The sequence below is a fragment of the Oncorhynchus masou genome, chromosome 28, assembly GCF_036934945.1.
Source record: "Oncorhynchus masou masou isolate Uvic2021 chromosome 28, UVic_Omas_1.1, whole genome shotgun sequence".
In the NCBI taxonomy this organism is placed as follows: Eukaryota; Metazoa; Chordata; class Actinopteri; order Salmoniformes; family Salmonidae; genus Oncorhynchus; species Oncorhynchus masou.
In genome coordinates this window covers 47,129,214-47,154,000 of record NC_088239.1, presented here as the reverse complement: position 1 = coordinate 47,154,000, position 24,787 = coordinate 47,129,214, and the positions used below count along the sequence as shown (strand labels likewise).

At 42.4% G+C, this 24,787-nt stretch overlaps 1 protein-coding gene across 3 annotated transcripts; it reads left to right on the top strand.

Annotated features, from left to right (window-relative positions):
* On the top strand, positions 1-22,822 carry LOC135517711 (RILP-like protein 1). Of its 3 annotated transcripts, XM_064942256.1 has the most exons (10): positions 1-288; positions 4,258-4,405; positions 11,196-11,314; positions 11,750-11,848; positions 13,585-13,764; positions 14,918-15,085; positions 16,016-16,066; positions 16,151-16,305; positions 16,479-16,586; positions 17,650-22,822. In XM_064942256.1, the coding sequence occupies exons 1-10, from the start codon at positions 1-3 to the stop codon at positions 17,780-17,782; spliced, it is 1,449 nt and encodes a 482-aa protein (XP_064798328.1). In that variant the 3' UTR covers positions 17,783-22,822. The 3 variants fall into 3 exon arrangements, with proteins under 3 accessions (XP_064798328.1, XP_064798326.1, XP_064798327.1); XM_064942254.1 differs by lacking the exon at positions 14,918-15,085 and having other exon boundaries at positions 13,585-13,728; XM_064942255.1 differs by lacking the exons at positions 14,918-15,085; positions 16,016-16,066 and having other exon boundaries at positions 13,585-13,728.
* The last annotated feature ends 1,965 nt before the right edge of the window (positions 22,823-24,787 follow it).

The window sequence follows — 24,787 nt, the reverse complement described above, 5'->3', positions numbered from 1 at the left end:
ATGGAAGAGTTTGGGTCAGCGTTGGAGAAGAATGTGGCCGATTTAACGGTTATGGACGTGTATGACATAGCCGCGGTGGTGGGCCAGGAGTTTGAGCGGATCATTGATCAGTATGGATGCGAGGCTCTGTCCAGGCTCATGCCAAAAGTGGTGCGGGTGCTGGAGATCCTGGAGGTGATGGTCAGTAGGAACAGCATCAGCCCGGAGACAGAGGAGTTGAGGCTGGAACTGGACAAACTACGGCTGGACCGGATGGACCGGCTGGAGAAAGAGAAGAAACATAAGAAGGTCATAATTCGTTTATACATGATAAGATTAATAATATGCCAAGTTGTAACCAAAAATAATTGATAACAGTAGGCTAAATTATGCTTGGTGAAGATATGACAATAATGGTAACAAACATAGAAAAGTTTAAGAGAAGACAACTCATTTGTCATGCCATCATGAAAAGAATGCAATGAGATTATTTTAACAATAACTTTGGAAAGTGTACTAAGCATTTAGAAAATCTAACTGATATGCCCAAATAAAATTGGTATCTGACGTGAATGACACTTCATTGACTGAGGATATTGTTACAATTAGGCCTACCTCTTTGTATCGCTGCTATGTCGCAGAAAATCACTTAGGATGTTTTGAGGATAGAAATATGCTCTTAAAAAATATAAAGGGCCACAACACAAGTGTTCACTTGACTAGTGCATTACTGTGCATAGTAGGTCTATAACGCGTTTACACGAAGGCATATCTCTCTACCCTAATCATGTCCCTCTGCGACAGTCAGAGTAGGTGCACTAAAAATAAAAAATGTCGTTGCTGGTCTCATGACAGTGACATGGTGGGAGTTAAACTGGCCTGTCATTGGTTGACTGAGATGTGTCTCCTGACTCAAATAAAGTGTGTCACGACATGAATGTTACTTAGGCAAGAGAGCCATGTTTATTACATCAAATCAAATTGTATTAGTCACATGCGCACGATGCCTACTTACGAGCCCCTAACCAACAATGCAGTTTACAAAAATACAGACAACAATAAGAAATAAAAGTAACAAATAATTAAAGAGCAGCAGTAAAATAACAATAGCGAGACTATATACAGGGGGGTACCAGTACAGAGTCGATGTGCGGGGGCACCGGTTAGTTGAGGTAGCATGTACATGTAGGTAGAGTTATGGCCCCTGGAAATGCTTAGGATGATATGTTTAAACTTAAACTTCAAATCAATTCTTTGAAAATGTTCAGTAGAAGGTTAAGTAGGCCAGAGAAAAATGTGGGTTCCTTAAGCGTTCTTAAGCGTTCTTTGGGAAGGGTGATAGTTCTATGTGGAACCATACTAACCCAAATAACCTGTTGAGCCCTTCAATGGTTCTTAGCAGTTCAAAAAAAGGGTTATTTCCTCTTTTATTGATAATTCAAATGGCTAATTAATCGTTTTGTGCACGAGAGTGTCATTCCATTTGATCTAATCTGTTGTGTTACGCGATTGTAGCACATGGGGATGTGTGAAACTAACTAAGTGCTTCAGCACTCGGGGGTCCCGTCTGTGAGCTCGTGTGGCCTACAACTTTGCGGCTGAGGCGTTGTTACTCCTAGACGTTTCCACTTCACAATAACAGCACATACAGTTGACCGGGGCAGCTCTAGCAGGGCAGACATTTGATGAACAGACTTGTTGGAAAGGTGGCATCTTATAACTTTGAAAGTCACTGAGCTCTTCAGTAAGGCCATTCTACAGCCAATGTTTACCTATGGAGAGTGCATGGCTGTGTGTTCGATTTTATACACCTGTCAGCAACGCGTGTGATTGGAATAGCCTCATCCACTCATTTGAAGGGGTGTCCACATACTGCTGTATATAGGGTGTATATGTGACCATGGCCAGTGACAGTATCTTGTGAAAGACTCACGTATGGCCTTGTGTCAATTCAAGAACGGTTGACAAATAAGTCAGTAGTTCTCAATTCTTTCCTCAGGGACCCCCAGCCGTTCCAGAGCTAGCACACCTGATTCAACTTGTTAATTAACACAATAATAACATCAAAGGCATTTTTACAATTTAACATGGCTATTAACCAAGAATGAAAAACCCTGGATGGTTCTACAAGGATCCTTTGAGATTTAGAAAGATTCTTTATAGAACCATTCTCCATAAAGGTTTTTTAAATAACCATTTATAAGGGTTCAATATAGCCCCAAAAAGGGTTGTAAGCATAGCGGAACCCTATATTGGTGCTATATAGAGGTTTTTGTAATGGTTCTTTATAGGACCTTAGGAAAGGGTTCTTTACAGCACAATACAGATTCCATTTAGAACCTTAAGAGCATAGTTCTTTATAGAACCTTCAAAGGTTCCATATAGCAGCAAAAAGTGTTCTGCTATGGTTATAAGCCAATTAACCCTTATTTGGAACTATATAGAACCATTTGATTTTAGTGTGTAGGCTATGCAAACAACAGTAAAGCTGACAGTAAAGCCAGAGTATAGTCTATGAGACCAACTACCTTTAAACGTCACGAGGATGAAGACATTCATTGACAGACAGGAGAAAGCCACTGTAAAAGTTCAGGTTGACAACAAAAGTTTTTTTGTATAGCCTTTTGTATAGGCTACCAATGCACATGTTGTAGGAAAAAAGGTGCTATCTAGAACCTAAAAGGGTTATTCGGCTGTCCCTGGTTAGACTGTAAACTCTCCTTCCAGACCCATATCAAACATCTCCAATCCAAAGTTTAATCTAGAATTGACTTCCTATTTCGCAACAAAGCATCCTTCACTCATGCTGCCAAACATACCCTTGTAAAACTGAGCATCCTACCAATCCTCGACTTTGGCAATGTCATTTACAAAATAGCCTCTAATACCCTACTCAACAAATTGGATGCAGTCTATCACAGTGCAATCCGTTTTGTCACCAAAGCCCCATATACTACCCGCCATTGCGACCTGTACGCTCTCGTTGGCTGGCCCTCGCTTCATACTCGTCGTCAAACCCACTGGCTCCATGTCATCTACAAGACCCTGCTAGGTAAAGTCCCCCCTTATCTCAGCTCGCTGGTCACCATAGCATCTCCCACCTGTAGCACACGCTCCAGCAGGTATATCTCTCTAGTCACCCCCAAAACCAATTCTTTCTTTGGCCGCCTCTCCTTCCAGTTTTCTGCTGCCAATGACTGGAACGAACTACAAAAATCTCTGAAACTGGAACACTTATCTCCCTCACTAGCTTTAAGCACCAACTGTCAGAGCAGCTCACATATTACTGCACCTGTACATAGCCCACCTATAATTTAGCCCAAACAACTACCTCTTTCCGTACTGTATTTAATTTATTTATTTATTTAGCTCCTTTGCACCCCATTGTTTTTATTTCTACTTTGCACATTTCTTCCATTGCAAATCTACCATTCCAGTGTTTTACTTGCTATATTGTATTTACTTTGCCACCGTGGCCTTTTTTTGCCTTTACCTCCATTATCTCACCTCATTTGCTCACATCATATATAGACTTGTTTATATTGTATTATTGACCATGTTTGTTTTACTCCATGTGTAACTCTGTGTCGTTGTATGTGTCAAACTGGTTGCTTTATCTTGGCCAGGTCGCAATTGTAAATGAGAACTTGTTCTCAACATGCCTACCTGGTTAAATAAAGGTGAAATAAAATAAAAATATAGGATAACCCTTTGAAGAACCCTTTTTGGTTCTGTGGAAAGGGTTCAAAATTGAACCCAAAGGGTTCTACCTGGAACCAAAAAGGGTTCTCCTATGGGGACAGCCGAAGAACCCTTCTGGAACCCTTTTTTCTTAGTGTGATTACTCAAACAAATCATGGCTCAGTGGTATGTCTGTGGCCACGTCCTAATATTAGCCCAAATGGCTTCTTTTCCATGTGTGCTTTCAAACCATTGATCAGAGAGGGCTGAATTGGTTAAAGTAATATGGTGGAAACACCACATTTTAAGGATGTGTTTGTGGTGGGGCTGTGAGCAGGCATGAATGGAGAGGAGTCTGTGTGTGGAGTGTGTGCGTGCAGACAAGATGTATGGAGTGTGTGTTTGTTAACTCGGTGTGTGTGTGTGTGTGTGTGTGTGTGTGTGTGTGTGTGTGTGTGTGTGTGTGTGTGTGTGTGTGTGTGTGTGTGTGTGTGTGTGTGTGTGTGTGTGTGTGTGTGTGTGTGTGTGTGTGTGTGTGTGTGTGTGTGTGTGTGTGTGTGTGTGTGTGTGTGTGTGTGTGTGTGTGTGTGTGCGTAGGAGCTGGAGCTGGTAGAGGATGTATGGAGAGGGGAGGCCCAGGACCTGTTGTCTCAGATCGCTCAGCTTCAGGAAGAGAACAAAACACTCCTTACGAACATGTCCATCAAAGACCCCATGAGTGAAGAGGACCTGCAGAGGCACGAAGGTACTAAACCCTGAATCCTAAACCCTTTACTCTACACCCTACAGTCTAAACCCATACATGCACACAATGACAATATTACTTAATTGCCTCTTTTAAAGAATGTTGGTTACACATACATATACACTGTATACACTCTCTCTCTCTCTCTCTCTCTCCCTCTCTCTCTCTCTCTCTCTGTTGCTTGCTCGCACTCTCTCAACACACACACACACACACACAAAGGAGGCCTTCTCTGTGTTTGAGGCTGAGCCAGGCTCATCACTGCATGATTGGCTCTGTCGTGATGTCACAGAGGGGCTACAGTCCCCCTGCACACAGACACACATGAGAATGAGCACAGAGACAGACCACCCTCAGTGTTTCGTACACCTGCTAGACTAGGGATAGACATTTGACATGTTTGACTGTTTAGGACTGCCATGTTGAGAACAAAAGGCCTGCACCAGAAAACAAATATTTGCGCATTTATCTGTATGCCAACAGTGCGAAACAATGTCTCAAATATCAAAGCCATTACCGATAACCAATCCTAAATGCTAAATTGCCCCATATACTTACATTGCCTTCAGAAAGTATTCACACCCCTTGATATTTTCAACATTTTGTTGTGTAACAGCCTGAATTTAAAATGAATTAAATGTAGATTTTTTTTATGTCACTGTTCTACATACAATACCCCATAATGTCAAAGTGGAATTATGTTTTTCAAATTTTTAAACAAATTAATAAAATGTTTATTACAAGTGAAAAGCTGAAATGTCTTGAGTCAATAAGTATTCAAACCTTTTGTTATGGCAAGCAAAAATGTGCCAAACGTTACGTATTAAGTTGTATGGTCTCACTCTGTGTGCAATAATAGTGTTTAACATGATTTTTGAATAACTACCTCATCTCTGTACCCCACACATAGAATTATCTGTAAGGTCCCTCAGTCGAGCAGTGAATATCAAACACAGATTCAACCACAAAGACCAGTGTGGTTTTCCAATGATTCGCAAAGAAGGGCCTATTGGTAGATGGGTCCCCACAAAAAACAGACATCCCTTTGAGCATGGTATATTAATTACACTTTGGATGGTGTATCAATTAAAGGTTGACCGATTAATCGGAATGGGCGATTAATTACAGCCGATTTCAAGTTTTCATAACAATCGAAATTGGTATTTTTGGACACCGATTTTGCCTTTTCAAAATATTTTTTTACATTTTACACTTTTATTTAATCTTTATTTAACTAGGCAAGTCAGTTAAGAACATATTCTTATTTTCAACGGTGGGTTAACTGCCTCGACCAGGGGCAGAACGACAGATTTTCACCTTGTCAGCTCTGGGGATGCAATCTTGCAACCTTCCAGTTAACTAGTCCAATGCAATAACGACCTGCCTCTCTCTCGTTGCACTCCAAAAGGAGACTGCCTGTTACGCGAATGCAGTCATAATCACTATTTATCTACACATGGTTGATGATATTACTAGATATTATCTAGCGTGTCATGCGTTGCGTATAATCTGACTGAGCATACAAGTATCTAAGTATCTGACTGAGCGGAGGTAGGCAGAAGCAGGCGCGTAAACAGTCATTCAAACAGCACTTTCGTGTGTTTTGCCAGCAGCTCTTCGTTGTGCGTCAAGCATTGCGCTGTTTATAACTTCAAGCATATCAACTTCCGAGGTGAGGCTGGTGTAACCGAAGTGAAATGGCTGGCTAGTTAGCGCGCGCTAATAGCGTTTCAAACTTCACTCGCTCTGAGCCTTGGGGTGGTTGTTTCCCTTGCTCTGCATGTGTAACGCTGCTTCGAGGGTGGCTGTTGTCGTTGTGTTCCTGGTTCAAGCCCAGGGAGGAGCGAGGAGAGGGACGGAAGCTATACTGTTACACTGGCAATACTAAAGTGCCTATAAGAACATCCAATAGTCAAAGGTTCATGAAATACAAATGGTATAGAGAGAAATAGTCCCGTAATTCATATAATAACTACAACCTAAAACTTCTTACCTGGGAATATTGAAGACTCATGTTAAAATGAACCACCAGCTTTCAAATGTTCTCATGTTCTGAGCAAGGAACTTAAACGTTAGCTTTCTTACATGGCAAATATTGCACTTTTACTTTCTTCTCCAACACTTTGTTTTTGCATTTTTTAAACCAAATCGAACATGTTTCATTATTTATTTGAGGCTAAAATGATTTTATTTATGTATTATATTAAGTTAAAATAAGTGTTCATTCAGTATTGTTGTAATTGTCATTATTACAAATAAAATTATAAAAAATTGTCCGATTAATCGGTATCGGCTTTTTTGGTCCTCCAATAATCGGTATCGGCGTTGAAAATTCATAATCGGTCGACCTCTAGTATCAATACACTCAGTCACTACAAAGACACAGGCATCCTTCCTAAATCATTTGCCAGAGAGGAAGGAAACCGCTCTGGGATTTCACCATGAGGCCAATGGTGACTTTAAAACAGTTATAGAATTTAATGGCTGTGATAGGAGAAAACTGAGGATGGATCAACAACATTGTAGTTACTCCACAATACTTAGCTAATTGACAGAGTGAACAGAAGGAAGCCTGTGCAGAATAAACATATCCCAAAACATGCAGCCTGTTTGCAACAAGGCACTAAAGTAATACTGCAAAAATGTTGCCCTGCATACAAAGTGTTATGTTTGGGGCAAACACAACACATTACTGAGTACCACTCCATATTTCCAAGCACAGTGGTGGCTGCATCATGTTATGAGTATGCTTGTAATTGTTAAGGATTGGGGAGTTTTTCAGGATTAAAAAAATAATGGAATGGAGGCAAAAATGCACAGGCAAAATCCTAGAGGAAAACCTGGTTTAGTCTGATTTCCACAAGACACTGAGAGATGTATTCACCTTTCAACAGAACAATAACTTAAAACACAAGGCCAAATCTACACTCAAATTGCTTACCAAGAAGACAGTGAATGTTCCTGAATGGCCGGATTACAGTTTTCACTTAAATATACTTGAAAATATATGGCAAGATCTGAAAATAGATGTCTAGCAATGATCAACAACCAGTTTAACAGAGCTTGAAGACATTTGAGAAGAATAATGGGTAATTGTTACACAATTCAGGTGTGGAAAGCTCTTAGAGACTTACCCAGAAAACCTCACAGCTGTAATTGCTCACAAAGGTACATCTACAAAGTATTGACTCGGGTGTGAATACTTATGTAAATGAGATATTTGGGTATTTCATTTTTGATAATGTTGGCAAAGATTTCTAAAAACATGTTTTCAATTTGTCATTATGGCACATTGTGTGTAGATGTTTGAGAGAAAAAATACAATTGGATTTGCTGAAACACAACAAAATGTGGAATAAGTCAATGGGTATGAATACTTTCTGAAGGCACTCAATCAATAAAAAAAGTACCATTTAAGATGAATTTATTGAACCCATAATATCAACTGGTTATATTAGCCTATATTGTGGAACACAGTGGCAGCGTAGCCCAGTGGTGAAAGCGTTGTACTAGTAACCGAAAGGTTGCAAGATCGAATCCCAGAGCTGACAAGGTAAAAATCTGTCGTTCTGCCCCTGAACAAGGCAGTTAGCCCACTGTTCCTAGGCCGACATTGAAAATAAGAATTTGTTCTTAAGTTCTTAACTGACTTGCCTAGTTAAATAAAGGTTAAAAATAAATAAACAGTCTTTAAAAAGGTAGGAAACTCAGCAGTGGCACTTGCTTGTCGAAGCCAATGACTGTGCAATGGCAAAGCCTTGTTTTGTTAATTTAGAAGACAAGCCACTTATTTTCCAAGCCATTATCACAGTCAAGACACACCTATTTTATAGTATTAAAACAAAACATGATGTAATATAACAGAATTAAATATAACAAAATCTTTTTCCGAATGAAAAAAAGTTGCCAGGGCAAAATGCTGATGATTGTGATGTTTTATTGACACATACACCGGATAGGTGTAGTGAAATGTGTTTTACAGGGTCACCCATAGTGATGCGCATTTTGGGTCTGGAACAATTATTCTCAAAGAGGGACAATTTGAAAGGGGGCTCAATTTGGCGCGTTTGATAGACATTTTTCAGCGTTACAAAACAAAATCGGTGTTTTTTCTCTCTCGGTATAGACGTTAGATTTAGTTTATTCTGCCTGTCCACATTGAACCCTGCATGGTGATGAATTAAAGCCATGACATCTATTTGGTCAGTAGGCCTATAGGCTTAATGATTTCGATAGAAAAAATACGTTATTTTTCTTGATCATTTTTTCAGCGTGGAACCTGTCTTTGTTTAGGGGGGTTATAGCCTAGGGCCTAGGCTAACCAATTCTAAATGGCACTCACAATTTGCAAAGTAGCCTATGCGGAAAATAGACAGGACGCAATTATTCCAAAACTGCAGCTCGTTGTTGGAACACGTATTTCTCTACTTCAATCAAAAACTCAATTTTGAATTTGTGATAAAACTGTTGTCATTTGGCAAGGAATGTAGCTTGTGTATCCCATCAGTTACAGGGCCTTCGGAAAGTGTTCACACCCCTTGGCTTTTTCCAAATTTTGCTGTGTTACAACTCTGTATTGTCAAAGTGGAAGGAAAAATAAATCATGAAAAATAAAACACTAATGTACTGTATCTTGATTGGATAAGTATTCAACCCCCTGAGTAAATGCATGTTAGAATCACCTTTGGCAGCGATTACAGCTGTGAGTCTTTCTGGGTAAGCCTCGAAGAGCTTTCCACACCTGGATTGTGCAACATTTACCCTTAATTATTTTCAAAATTCTTCAAGCTCTGTCAAATTGGTTGTTGACCATTGCTAGACAACCATTTTTAGGTTTAGCCACAGATTTTCAAGCGGATTTAAGTCAAGACTGTAACCCGGCCACTTAGGAACATTCACTGTATTCTTAGTAAGCAACTCCAGTGTAGATTTGGCATTGTGTTTTAGGTTGTTGTATTGCTGAAAGGTGAATTAATCTCCCGGTGTCTGGTGGAAAGCAGACTGAACCAGGCTTTCCTCTAGGATTTTGCCTGTGCTTAGCTCCATTCCGTTTCTTTTATTATCCTGAAATAATTGGATTTTTTTATTGGATTTGCCCCAGACATAACACTTTCTGTTCAGGACAAAAACATATTTGCTTTGCTACATTTTCTGCAGTATTATTTTAGTGCCTTGTTGCAAACAGGCAGCATGTTTTTGGAATATTTTATTCTGTACAGGATTCCTTCTTTTCACTCTGTCAATTAGGTTAATATTGTGGAGTAACTACATTGTTGTTGATCCATCCAGTTCTCCTATCACAGCCATTAAACTCTGTAACTGTTTTAAAGTCACCATTGGCCTCATTGTGAAATCCCTGAGTGGTTTCCTTCCTCTCTGGCAACTGAGTTAGGAAGGACACCTGTATCTTTGTAGTGACTGGGTGTATTGATACACCATCCAAATTGTAACTAATAACTTCACCATGCTCAAAGGGGTGTTCAATGTCTGCTTATTTTTTCCCCCATCTACCAATGGGTTCCTTTCTTTGCGAGGCATTGGAAAACCTCCCTGGTCTTTGTGGTTGAATCTGTGTTTGAAATGCACTGCTCGACTGAGGGACCTTGCAGATAATTGTATGTGTTGGGTACAGGGATGAAGTAGTCATTAAAAAAATATATTTTAAATACTATTATTGCACACAGAGTTAGTCCATGCCACTTATGTGACTTAAGCAAATGTTTACTCCTGAACTTATTTAGGCTTGCCATAACAAAGGGGTTGAATAGTTATTGACTCAAGACATTTCAGCTTCTCATTTGTAATTCATTTTTTATAGAAAAACATAATTCCACTGACATTATTGGGTATTGTGTGTAGGCCAGTGACCAAAAATCTTGATTTAATTCATTTTTAATTCAGGCTGTAACACCACAAAATGTGGAAAAAGTCAAAGAGTGTGAGTACTTTCTGAAGGCCCTGTAGAGTTTTATAGGCAATTAATTGTGTTGGCCTTACGGGATTTTTGTGTGCACTCTCAGCACGCGTGTGTAGAGAGAACAGTTGGACACAATTGAGTGAATAAGACACGGAGAGGATAGGGCATTTAGGGAGAAGAACTGTGGGATGCTTGGCTTGGTTTCTTTTTCGTTGTACCCTACAAATGCACTAGTACAAATGGAACACTAGAGTCAAAGCAAATTAACGTTGTCTTCAAGACAACATTTTTGGGAGGATACATTTCACTTGCCCATTCGGGCAGCCACAAAGCACATTCCACCAAATACCTTTACAGTATTTGAAAAAAGTAGATCTTTGGTTAAAGATCGAGTTTTGACGTTTGTTCGAGTACTTGAGTCGATTACTCATGCCCATCCCTATGCTAGACACACACACAGACACACACTGCATAATCACACATCACACACACACATAAGTCCCCTCTCCTCCAGCTCAGTCCTGACTGAGGTTTTAAAGTCTGGCTTCCTCCATTGCTGATATTCAGGGCTGTGCGTCAGCCATGGGTACGCCGTTTCTGTGTCAGAGATATCAAGTACGTATGTGTGCCTGTTTGCTATTTTAAACCTAGCTAGTCGGGCTTACAGACAGGAACTCGGTTGCTGTGCTCATAATCACTTGATTTATTCTCTAGTGCAGTACAAAAGGTGTACAAAGAGTATTCACACAGAGTATTCATGTTGTTCTAAGCTGGATCCTTTCTCCTGTGTCTTGGCTGCCAGGTATTTATATTGTTCATCCATACTGAGTTAACCCTCTCTGCTCTGCCATGTTTTCTCTGCTGCGTTGCCAGGTATGTCGGAGCGGGAGCGCCAGGTGATGAAGAAGCTGAAGGAGGTGGTGGACAAGCAGAGAGACGAGATCCGAGCCAAAGACCGCGAGCTCACGCTCAAGAATGAGGACGTTGAGGCAGTAAGGGCAGCAGGATGGGTGCTTGCTTGGGGTAGAACATGTCCCTTTGCACAGACCTAAGATCAGCTGACCCTTCCCCAATCCCAACCTTAACCATTAGGAGGTAGAACACAAAACTGACCTTAGATCAGTGTAAAGGGGATACTGGGTTAGGGGTCAGGGACTGCTTGTAGACTATGGGGGGATTTGTTTATTTATTAAAGTGTATTGATTTGATGGATCAATGACCTGACCCTCTGTTTCCCTCTGTCACATCCCCCCGTACTTCTTCCCTCTCTGGGCCCCACGTTCCTCTCTATTCCGCCTGTCCCCTAACTCTCTCTCCGACTCACTCTACCACCATCTCTTCTTGTTTCTACCCCCCTCTTTACTTCCACCCATCCGTCCATCTCCCTCCCCGCACCTCCCTTCCCCTCCATCCCTCAATATCTCTAGCTCCAGCAGCAGCAGTCTCGTCTGATGAAGATCAACCATGACCTGCGCCACAAGATCTCCGTGGTGGAAGCTCAGGGGAAAGCCCTCATCGAGCAGAAGGTTTGGCGCCTTAGGATGTGTAATACATATTTTATTACCCACAGTATTTGAAAAACAAAATAGTTCAGAAGTACTTCAACACTGTATACTGAACAAGAATATAAGTTCAACAAGTTCATATAAGGAAATCAGTCAACTGAAATAATGTGCTCGCCCGCGTCAATGAGCGTCTGCGTAGCCAGGCGCTAAAATAGAACTTGGTTATATTTTTTACGCTTGACGAGCTGCAAGTCCCTCCTCTCCCATTTCCTCATTGGTTTTTAGGAGCATATACCCACGTGGGTGATTGAAAGATGAACTGAGGTGCACACTCCAGTCCAGTTGGTGGTGGTAATGCACCTTAAAGTTGGTTGCCAACCGCCATATAAAGTCCGAAGAAGAAGACTGAAGGTGGAGAGATTACTAGAAACTAACTTTTACCCTTTTATCTGTGGATTAATTGTCAGAGTAGAGGACCTTGTGCAATTCAGGTAAAATAACAACCCAATGTCTATATCCTTGGACAAATAACCTAGCAACAGCAAGCTATCTAGCTAAATTTCCTTGAATGTTTCATGTGCTTCGACCTTTCCCCAAATTTATATAGTTGGTTCAGAGTTTGTTTTGATATTTCAATCTTTGTGTCCTGATGTGGACGGAGAAAATCCACATGTGAGTGATGGCACACGCGGTAGCGCACGCTTGTCCGGTCTAGTCAGCAAGTTAGGCCCTAATCTATGGATTTCACATAACTGGGAAGGGGCGCAGCCATGGGTGGGCCTGGGAGAGCATAGGTGTAACGGCCGTTGGTGGAAGAAGGTGAGGACCAAGGTGCAGCGTGGTACGTGTTCGGCATTTTATAAATATAACTGAACACTAAATAACAAAGTAACAAAAGGCACAACCAAAACTGCTCCGTCTGGTGCAACACACGCTAAACAGAAAATAACTACCCACAAAACCCATGTGGACAAGAGCTACCTAAGTATGGTTCTCAATCAGAGACAACGACAGACAGCATACCCGGTCAAAAATAAAGAAATACAAAAACATAGAAAAAAGAACATAGAATGCCCACCCTAGTCACAACCTGCCCTAACCAAAATAGAGAATAAAAAGCTTCTCTATGGCCAGGGTGTGACAATAGGAGCCATCCCCAACCACTGGGGAGCCAGGCTCAGCCAATCAGAATGATTATTTTTCACACCAAAAGGCTTTATTACAGACAGAAATACTACTCAGTTTCATCAGCTGTCCAGGTGGCTGTTCTCAGACGATCTCACAGGTGAAGAAGGCGGAAGTGGAGGGCTGGTGTGGTTACACATGGTCTGCGGTTGTGAGACCGGTTGGACATACTGCCAAATTCTCTAAAATGACGTTGGAGGCGGCTTATGGTCAAGAAATGAACAATCAGTTCTCATGCAACAGCTCTGGTGGACATTCCTGCAGTCAGCATGCCAATTGCACGATCTGTGCATTTTATAGTGGCCTTTTATTGTCCCCATTACAAGATGCACCTGTGTAATCAGCTTCTTGATATGTCACACCAGTCAGGTGGATGGATTATCTTGGCAAAGGAGAAAGGCTCACTAACAGGGATGTAAACATATTTGTGCACAAAATTTGAGAGAAGTAAGCTTTTTGTGCATCTGGAAAATTTCTGGTATCTTTTATTTCAGCTCATTTCACATGGAACCAACACTTTACATGTTGCCTTTATATTTTTGTTCAGTATATTATTATATTTGTATCTTAAGGTGGAACTGGAGGCGGGAGCTCAGGCACGGGTACAGGAAATGGGAGCACTTCGGCAGGAAGTGACACGTTTAAGGGAGCGCCTGCAAGGAGACACGCCTCAGGGTTTAGAGGAGCCTCCTCCCCAGCCCCCCTCCCCCGCACAGGTAATAACATCTCCCCAGCCCCCCTCCACCGTACAGGTAATAACAACACCTCCTCAGCCCCCCTCCCCCGCACAGGTAATAACAACACCTCCTCAGCCCCCCTCCCCCGCACAGGTAATAACAACACCTCCTCAGCCCCCCTCCCCCGCACAGGTAATAACAACACCTCCCCAGCCCCCCTCCCCCGCACAGGTAATAACAACACCTCCTCAGCCCCCTCCCCCGCACAGGTAATAACATATCCCCAGCCCCCTCCCCGCACAGGTAATAACAACACCTACCTCCTCAGCCCCCCTCCCCGCACAGGTAATAACAACACCTACCTCCTCAGCCCCCTCCCCCGCACAGGTAATAACAACACCTACCTCCTCAGCCCCCCTCCCCCGCACAGGTAATAACATCTCCCCAGCCCCCTCCACCGCACAGGTAATAACAACACCTCCTCACCCCCTCCCCCGCACAGGTAATAACAATACCTCCCCAGCCCCCTCCCCCGCACAGGTAATAACAATACCTCCCCAGCCCCCCTCCCCCGCACAGGTAATAACAACACTTGCTCAGGTTGGTAGAACCAGCCAGGCACACTGGCAGCTACACAGTTAAGGCTCACCTGCACAGGTAACTACACAGTTATTACAGGGAGACTTGCCCCCAGCAGCCCTATGTGCTTCATTATAACCCTGGCGGCCGCTGGCAGAGTATTATCTTTTCTTTTCACATCTATGAGAAAATCTTTGCAGCCTGAGTCAGTTTATAGCAGTCTGACTGACAGCCTGTGGAGCCGGAGTCTCTGCCTCCTTGGAAAACATGACCTGGCTATCATATGAGGGGTGGGAGGTGGAGGTGGAGGGAAGGGGGGCAGGACAGAAATAGCCCCCCCTCTCTACCCCTCCACAGCCAGCTAGCCAGCCAACCAGCATGCAAGCCAGAGACATGTAGACAGAGACAGAAAGGCAGCCAGACAATTCAGGACAGCTAAAAGTGACCTGGCAATGACCTTTGTAGTCACATGCACACCAAACTGGTTTACTGGTAGCCGAATGAAAAACAGATTTTTCACAGACTTCATACAGAAAGTGGAACACATATCACCCACAGTACTCTGCAGTACCATTTATGTTGTCACTTTTCTTTTACAATGACTAACCCTCGATAAAGGTACAATACAAAAAATATCTCCCCCTCACAGCCTGGTAGCCCCTGCTCCTCAGAGGTGGGGGCTCAGGGTGTGGGCTGGCCAGAACCAGACAGACACTACCACCCTGAGCTGATGTTGGGGGGGTACGATCCGGCCCCGCGCCTCCCGTCCCTGGATGACGATGATGAGGATGTAGAGGAAGAGGCAGTGTTGCTATGGGTAACACTGTTCCGCTAGCTAGCTAGCCGCCCCCAGAATGGTGTGTTTGCCGTGACCTCTAACCTTTGCACCACACACTGTCCCCTTAAACAGTGTCCTATTGACGCTGCTATCGCTAGAGCACAGAGTTGAGATGCTGCCTCATTCACCTGTATGCGTGTGGGATTGTGAAGTTTGATTGCATTTCAAGGGCTGCGTTTTTGATTCAGCCAACCTTGAGTCAGTGAACCCTTTTCCCCAACTTTACCACATGGGTGTGTGTTTGAGAGGAAGAGGAAGAGTGAGGTTTTGTGTACGCATACGGTATGTGTTGGAGTATGTGCACAGTCGGCGTGTGTGTCGGGGTGTGTTATAAACGTGCACAGTGTGTATGTGGGAGTGTGTGTGTGTGCTCCTGCCTGCAGTTCTACTACCCCAGTGTGTGCACCCTAACTGTTGATTTTGACGGCACAAAGCATGTGTGAGTCTTGTATCCCTGTGCCAACTATGTCAGACTGTGTGTGCGTGTGAGAACCCACTGTCCCTACACCCACTGGGGCAGACCGTACCACTGCAGCTGTCACCTCTAAACATAGACTGCTCTGACGCCCCTGTAACAGCACATGGACTAGTCCCTGCAACACACGCAATAGCAGAGTATGTAGTTTGTACCAACGGGACCTCGGAACACAAGCTCAGCCTGTAACGATAATAGCATGACTGTCCTTGGTGCCTCTTTTTTCACACGCCATTTGCTACAGAGTGGCTTAAGACTGTTTTCTGCATGACTGACCTCTGTTGGTTGCATGCAGTGAATTAGTCTGAGGTGTCTCAACCTGAGGTGCACTTCTGGCTGTAGGGAATGAAGGAAGGGAGGAGAGAAGGGTGCATTTCTTAAGTATTGGAACAGGGCTCAGTGTCTGACCTACAGTTCTCTTCCTGTGCCACTAGGAGGCGATGTGTGATGAGGACACACCTGCTCTGTTCCAACACTTTACCAAGGTATCCTTCCTTCCTGCCTGTCCTCTATTCCTTCCTTTCCTTTCTTCCTTCGTCCCATGGTGTAATGTGGCTGTACCTCACTAGGAGGCGCTATGTGATGAGGAGGGGGGAGGCCTGGACCAGAAGGATCCCAACAGGCCCCGGTTCACACTGCAGGAGCTGAGAGACGTTCTGCACGAGAGAAACGAGCTCAAGGCCAAAGTGTTCATGCTGCAGGAGGAGATCGCCTACTACAAAAGGCAGCCCTATTTATTTTCACCATACAAACAGAACATGTTTTTTTTGTAAATCAGATGAGATTAACACAAGTTGTCAGGTTAAATTTAAGAAGTTAAAAGATAACAGTATTGGAGTCAACAATATTGACAATGATGATGGTGGAGTGATGACTGTTCTTCCTCTCTCTCTCCAGTGAAGAGGCGGAGGACGAGACCGGCCCCCCTACTCCTTCCCCTTCTCCCGAACAACTGAGGGCGCGGCCCCGACCCAACGCACAGCCCGAGTCAGGAATCAAACGCCTGTACGTACCACACACCCGCAGATACGCTGGATTCTGATCTACACCAACGTATCTCACAGTGGAAGGAAATACATCAAATGGGCTGTGTTTGATGTGGTCCCTCTCTTCCCTCTCCCTCTTTCTATCTCTGCTTGTCTTTCTGTGAATGTGTGTGTGTTTATGTGTGTGTGTGTGTGTGTGTGTGTGTGTGTGTGTGTGTGTGTGTGTGTGTGTGTGTGTGTGTGTGTGTGTGTGTGTGTGTGTGTGTGTGTGTGTGTGTGTGTGTGTGTGTGTGTGTGTGTGTGTGCGTGCGTGCGTGCGCGCGTGCGTGCGTGTGTGTGTGTGTGTGTGTGTGTGTGTGTGTGTGTGTGTGTGTGCGTGCGTGCGTGCGTGCGTGCGTGTGTGTGTGTGTACCTCTGTGTGTGTACCTCTGTGTGACAGGATCTTCACAGCCATAATGCCGATGGTGGCAGCTGGGTTGATTTCAGATGACCCCACTTTACAGCCAATCAGACATCTCATATCCCTTGTACGACCCCCCGTTATTGGTTGGCCTCTGTGTCACTCACTGTCTTAGCTAACACCTTCTTCCCCTGTATGTCGTATCGGTGGGGCCAGGAGTTATTCCTGACTTTGTGATCTGACCAGTAAAAACTCTGGGCCCTGGTTATCGCACCTGCATGGACCCTCTCATCCGTTGTAGATGTTTATATTCTGATTGGCTGACTGTGGGGCTATCTAAATCACTGTCCAATGGAAAGATGATTTGAATGATCAAATCAGCCAGTCAGAATAGGGTGTGTATTCACTTCCTGTCCCGTTAACAGATTTTTTTGCTTTTCCTCTGCTTCTGTTGCTTTGCGCATATAACTCTAACCATGATGTACTTTGTCTCATCTCAGAACTCACTGTGTAGAAATGCATCTCAGGTCTCTGTATTTTAACAGTTAAAACCACAGAACTCTAAAGTCATGAGAGACTAAAGAATATGTCTAGAGGCAACACTGACGCTGGGTAGTGAAGTCCACTTTTTTGTCTCTCTTTTCTCTGTACTTTTCCATCCTCGCTTCCTCTTCTCTCTCAGGTTTAGCTTCTTCTCTCGCGACAAGAGGCGGAACTCCCAGCGGAATGCACAGTTTGAAGACAGCTTCAGCTCGTGGGCGGGAAAGGATGAGGTGTACACCGAACAGGCCCAGGAGGCTTTGCAGCACATATAGGGCACGTTCCTCTGACCCGGGCACTGTTGACGCCTGCCAGATCTTACAACGCATGGATAGGTATTTTAAGTATCAGCTAACCACATCACATGTTATAGCAATCTGTCAGGCGATGAAATAGTCAATGACGTGGCACGCAACCATTGGTTGATGCGTGCAACGTCTTACCAGGAGAACGTGACGTCGTAATTGGACAGCGCTTTATGATGAGGTCACTCAGAACCATCTCACTGTAATGCCCCGCCCATGCCCACCATGTGAGCTGCAGTAGCACTTAAGGGACAGTTTGAAATTTACTGGGGTGGGGAGTTGGTCCAAAATAGGGGAGGGTTGTCAAACATAATTTTTTGCTTTGGGGAGGGTTGTGTGATTTTTTTTTATTGGGCACAGGGGAGGGTGGTGTATTTTTTCCCTGGTTTACATTCCCCATTTAGCAGGTTTTACTATATAATGTCTTCCATATAGTCACATTTCCTCATCTGTTTGCTTGCACCTCCCCTATCAAGGTGTTTTGGTACTTCCCTTATGCACTACACTTTTCTGCATGATTACTATACAGTCAACTCTATCCTTCCCTCTATACATAGTGACAATAGTGGATCTGCAATAAGTTAACTAGCAATCATACCACATAAAATCATTCAAATCTGCACTGATTTTCAATATAATTCCACAACAACAAAAACGAATAGCTTATAGGCAGTAGATAGGCCAGAGTCATCATTGCGCAGGAAAGAACAGTCAAGACATGATATATGCAGCTCAAAAAGCTCTCCTATTCATCTTGTTTAGGCTAAACACATTTGATCTACTATATAACTGATTCCCCTCTTCACAGTTCTAAAAATAGTCAAACGGTTAATAAAATAGTGATGAATTTAATTCAAATGATTATGAATTTAATTCAAATGATCAATTTAAATGATTATTTGTGCTTCGCCAGGTCGCAGTTGTGAATGAGAACTTGTTCTCAACTAGCCTACCTGGTTAAATAAAGGTTAAATAAAAAATTGTACAGTAGTAGTTGGGGTTAAATTGTGGTGAATCGAATCATGGGAATCAAAATAATAATTTGAGAATCGCAAATAGTAAAAGGAAACAATTTAGCTGTAGCCTTCCTTTCGAATTGTGTCGATGCAAAACTCTTTGTTGATACTTTAAGTTGATTTGGACATTCAATTTATGGGACGTTGCAACTCAATAGATGCTAGTAGTCAGCCTGAATTACACACTTCTAATGGGAAGACTAGAAAATCCGCGGTGCATGAAACAGTCATTTACAATGCTGAAACAGTCATTTACAACGTTTCCCCCGCAAACCTTCCAATTAAATGTTGACTGCAAAAGTAGGCCTACCTGGGCAGAATGATATCGTGAAGATTGGTATCAATCGGGTGCACATTTGTTTTGCATACTCTGCCATGACATGTGCAGTACAGAAACCTGCCAGGAACACTTCTGGCCTAACACAAATGGACTGTGAGTGAAACTTAGCTGGGACATGCTTTCAATGGTGTTCTCCAACACCTGAAACCAATATAGTGGATTAGGGGTGTACTGGGACTCAAACCCTTGTCCCTGTGACTGTCATTCCAAACCCATTATACTGTCACAATCCTTGCTGTATGAGCCATGATACAATTAATACCAAGTGGGTTAACCCTATTGGCGCGATGCATAGGGTGTTTGCCTTTGACGCCAGTGACCGGATTTCACTTCCTTGTCCTGTTGTTTGTTACGTTCGTGTCAAAATTGGGAATACAAAGAGGCTAAAATCTCTTGGTGAGGCCGCTAGGTCTTGTACAAAGTTTTTTTGTATTAATGAATACAACTTTATTTAAATTTTTTATTATGAATATATTTTTATTCGCTGTCTCGCATCAAATTAATCCATTATTCAGTTAATTACATGTGTATGGCCTTGGGGACAATACCTGATCCTACCAAGACACCACAATGCAATGATTTTAAGGTCTACAAAGGCACAGTACAGGACAGTCTGGCTGTGTTGTTACTTCTGATACTGATGCGCTGTCTGTTGCCGATCATCATTCTCCCAGCAGGCCCACTTATTCGGGAAAGCTTAAAGCAGTTCGGCCTCCTTTCCGATCTGATCGGCTATTCCTCGAACCTAACGCTTCAATATAGGCTAAATATTTGTCATTTCAACTTTTAAAATGTATTACCTTTTATATGTGGCATAACCACAACCAGTCAACAATGTTTTAATCTGATTAGTTTACTTCAAAAGTCTCCTGTAGGCTACCTGCGCATGTTCATCTACTCCGCTCTAATATAATTCCAGCATCCAAACTGCAACGGATATTCGATCATTACAAAACAGCAAAAAGTTTTGTGACATTCGGAGATTGTCAAGCCAAGCGATCGACACTGAGTAGGATGGGGTGTATTTTCAGTTTGTCAAGATTTACATACTCTATTTGATTTTGGTGTTGAAAACGCAATCCATGATGAAACGCTCAAAGTCGGCAATCGGTATGCAGTTATTTGTTGCTTATTGGTTGTGTGTGGTACATTGGCAAAGAAACATGTTAGTCTAACATTTGTTGCATATATTTGATATAATTAGAAATATAGCATCAAAATGTTGAAAATGGGTTTTCCCCTAGCTGATCATTGTCTTCAGTCGCCTCTGATCGTAGTACAATGAGTCAGGCAGGGAGAAGAGTGAGTTTGTGAACCCTCAACCTTCTGGCCATAGCCCTGCGTGGCATCGACTGTGCCACAAAACATGCTGAAGTGGTCAAGTCGATATCCATGTTTATAAACACAGGGTTGCTACAGTTATTGTTATTTATGGTGGTAATCATTCTTTTTGAGAAAATACAAATACATTTTGAACTGTCCCTAAAAGCATCGTAATGATCAGCTTACTTCACAGTACTTCAGCTCCAAGTAGAGTAATTCAGTCATTCACCCAGCATCTAGAATAGTGTTTCCTAACCTCCTATGTCAGTGAACTCCTTGCCTTGCCTTGGGACTGTGGTTAGTGTGCAGTAGCGCTGCATGGGTAAAATCACTGCAGAAGCCAAGACAGATTCCCCCCCCCATACTACAACCTATGCATTGTGATAATTGCATTGTTTTCGCTATAACCTGTTAATTCATATGCCTTGCGACCATGATATGTAGGCCTAAAGGCCGAGACAATAAGAAGACACAGTGGCAGAATAAATTCAACCACACCTTTGTTTCATCACAAAACCGGAGAGCAACCTCTGTCCAGTGAAGTCCACAAAACATATTGCACATAACAAACCGTTATATGACCTATAGCATGGTCAAGCAAGTTAATGTTTTCTGACAGTTTCGGACCACTAAACAACTATTGATTTGGAACCACGGAGAGTTGCCGCAAGTCGCAAAGAAAACAGGAGCTGCCTCCACTATTCCAGCAACATTACTGTGCCTGCTGCAGTATAGTGATTTTATGACATTGCTGCTTCGAAGTGACATTGCTGCTTCTAAGTGACAGGACAGAGAGAGTTTAAGGTGAAGGGGAACAGATTCCGTTTGACTTCTGGAAGAAAAAAACCCTCCCTAAAGCCTTTATTTATCCAAAAGTGAAACCCAGGAGAATTGACAGATTCACAGAGCGGTTCCCTTTATGTTAGAACTGACAGAGACAGTAGGTGTAAGAGAGAGACAGAGTCAGGCTTGGTAAGGCTGGTGGGAAGTACATAAAGTTTGGTTGGCAGGAGAGCGAGATGGAGGAACCACGTGAGAAACAACAGAAAGAGAATCACGAGTCACAGGTTTTAGAGAGGGAGGAGTCCAGTAAAGAAACCGAATATGGACCCAGATGTAGCAGACGCTGATTAATCTTCATACCCCCTTGACCTTGAGCTAGACCAGTCATATCCTCATAGGCAGCTAGGGGGCGCTGTGGCTAGGCCCCTCTCACCAGCACTGGCTAAAAGGTGTGTGAACATGCAGTATGTGGTGGCGTTTTTATTTAACAGATTGGCATTGTACATAAAATAATACGTGTTACTGGGTGTTGAGTTGGGATTTTTGAATTGCACATCTGGAACATCTTGCCTATTCCTTGACTGCATGATCAAACTAGATGGTTGGTAACTCTATTCTCAATACAACTATTTTGCTTCCCCAACAACATGCTATGCCAAATACATACTGTTGTTAGAAGTTTGGGCAGCCTTTTTAGAATAAAATGCCCAAGTTAGAGGTTTTATATTTTTCAAATGGTGAATTAAGCACATAAAGTTATAGTTTTACAATGTCTTATGGAAATGGATGTATTGTGGAGTATTTTTGTTTTGAATTAATTTAACCAGATGCTGCTTGCTGCTGCTTTTTTGTTTTTCGGCATTTTATGGTGCCTTCAGGACTAGCCAAGTGGTGTACATATGAAGCAAAAGTAAACTGTGTTTGATATATAACATTTGAATGGGCGCCATGTTGGAACCAAGTGTGACAAGACGAACAACACTCAAATTTAGATGCAAATTACAATGTTGTCGTGGAATATTGGGTTCAAACATGGAGAATAGTTTGCCAAACTCTGTGCTAAGGCTGTAAGATGGTTTGTGAGAAGCAAAATGGTCAGTGTGGACGAGGGAGCGTTTGGAACCCGAGGAGTAGTTCTGACCCCGTCAATCAGACATGATGCTTCAGCCTGACTATGAGAACATTGACACTATTCTTATGACCGAAGAACTGTTAAATAATTTATTTTAGAATGCAAGAGACAAAATGAAGGTGCAAAAATAGAGCAACGATTATTGTGACAAAAAGGATTAATAGTCCAGAGAAAGTATATCTTGTCTGCTGGTGGCAACATCTACAACATAATTTACACATAAAGGGAAATAAATAATACAGTATTGTTATCTGAACATGGGCAGATGTGTCATCGTATACAAACTTCATGGACCCCCTTCACACCTGGTGGTAGATTTCTATTGGAAGAATTTCAGATATGAAGAATGTCTCGTTGTTTTGATACAGCTTGTTGCCTTTTATTCAAATATGCCCTGTCAATAAACATTGTCATCCCCAGAATGTTTCATGTCAACTTTCTTCAGAAACACATAGAGTCAAAAACATTCTTTCTAAAAAAAATGTTTTTTTAAATAAACTTTATTCGTTGCATCAATGCTAACCAGTATTTTACAAAATGTACAGTACCAGTCAAAAGTTTGGACACACTCATTCCAGGGTTCTTCTTTATTTTAATATTTACTACATTGTAGAATATTAGTGAAGACATTAACAACTATGAAATGACACATATGTAATCATGTAGTAACCAAAAAAGTGTTAAACAAATCCAAATATATTTTAAATTTGAGATTCTTAAAAGTAGCCACCCTTTTTTTCTTTTTCCTTTTCTTCCCAATTTCATGGTATCCAATTGTTGTAGAAGCTACTATCTTGTCTCATCGCTACAACTCCCGTACGGGCTCAGGAGAGACGAAGGTCGAAAGCCATGCATCCTCCGAAACACAACCCAACCAAGCCGCACTGCTTCTTAACACAGCGTGCATCCAATCCGGAAGCCAGCCGCACCAATGTGGCGGAGGAAACACTGTGCACCTGGCGACCTGGTTAGCGTACACTGCGCCCGGCCCGCCACAGGAGTCGCTTGTGCGCGCTAACCAAGGTTGCCAGGTGCACGGTGTACCCTCCGACACATTGGTACGGCTGGCTTCCGGGTTGGATGCGCACTGTGTTAAGAAGCAGTACGGCTGGTTGGGTTGTGTATCGGAGGACGCATGACTTTCAACCTTCGTCTCTCCCGAGCCCGTACGGGAGTTGTAGCGATGAGTCAAGATAGTAGCTACTACAACAATTGGATACCACGAAATTGGGGAGAAAAAAGGGCTAAAATTCAACAACAAAAAACACACACAAAAAAAAGAATGATGAGGGCCACTGTGTTCTTGGGGACCTTCAATTATGTAGAAATATTTTGGTACCCTTCCCCAGATCTGTGCCTCGACAAAATCCTGTCTCAGAGCTTTACGGACAACCCCTTAGACCTCATGGCTTATTATTTGCTCTGACATGCACCGTCAACTGTGGGACCTTATATAGACAGGTGTGTGCCTTTCCTAATCATGTCCCATTAATAGAATTCACCACAGGTGGACTCCAATCAAGTTGAAGAAACATCTCAAGGATGATCAATGGAAACAGGAGGCACCTGAGCTCAATTTCAAGTCTCATATCAAAGGGTCTGAATACTTATGTAAATAAGGTATTTCTGTTTTTATTTTTAATACATTTTCAAAAAATGTCTCACTTTGTCAGTATGGGGTATTGTGTTTAGATTAATCAGGAAAAATGTGTTTAATCCATTTAAAAAAAAGGCTGTAACGTAACAAAATGTGGAAAAAGTCAAGGGATCTGAATACTTTCCAAATGCACTGTATGTGGAGGCAGTGAAAATAGCAGGAGTGAGTAGAGAGGAGAGTGGATGCCATGCAGGAGAAGGATCCTGACCCATTAATAGTGAAGAAGGTGGACTTTGTTGCGTTTATAGTGCAAGTCGTAAATTGCACTAGTCAAATTAATAAAAAATCAAAACCTGTGGAGAGATCTGAATAGTACAGTTTGTTACTTTTGTTTGAAATTCAAGGTAGTAGTGTGAATTTGGTTAGTGTTCTTGTTTTTGGTAATTAGTATGAATTTGTTCATCCAAAACATAATTTGTTTTTCTGGGTATTTTTTACTACCCCGTTCAATACATAATACTCTCCATTACTCTGTTTTTGTATCGGTATTAGCACAGTATACATGATCCCAAATCTAGCTCCAAGACGTCGGAAATGTGGAAAAACGAAAAAGTAGATTGTGCTGATTTACTGGCACATTAAACCACGTTGCGTGCCGTAGTTTAAAGAACTCTGTGGGTAGTGCTAAAAACAATGACATGATATCAGAATTATTCTATCTTACAGTAATGCACCTTCACCATTATTATTACTGTTTATTAAAAAATAAAAATGAACCGGTGTG

Bases quoted from the DNA above. Each gene is read 5' to 3' on its own strand.
- LOC135517711 (XM_064942256.1), top strand. From the start codon at position 1: ATGGAAGAGTTTGGGTCAGCGTTGGAGAAGAATGTGGCCGATTTAACG. The intron at 11,315-11,749 runs GTAAGGGCAGCA...CAATATCTCTAG, and splicing joins AGAATGAGGACGTTGAGGCA to CTCCAGCAGCAGCAGTCTCG. The intron at 16,067-16,150 runs GTATCCTTCCTT...GTACCTCACTAG, and splicing joins TGTTCCAACACTTTACCAAG to GAGGCGCTATGTGATGAGGA.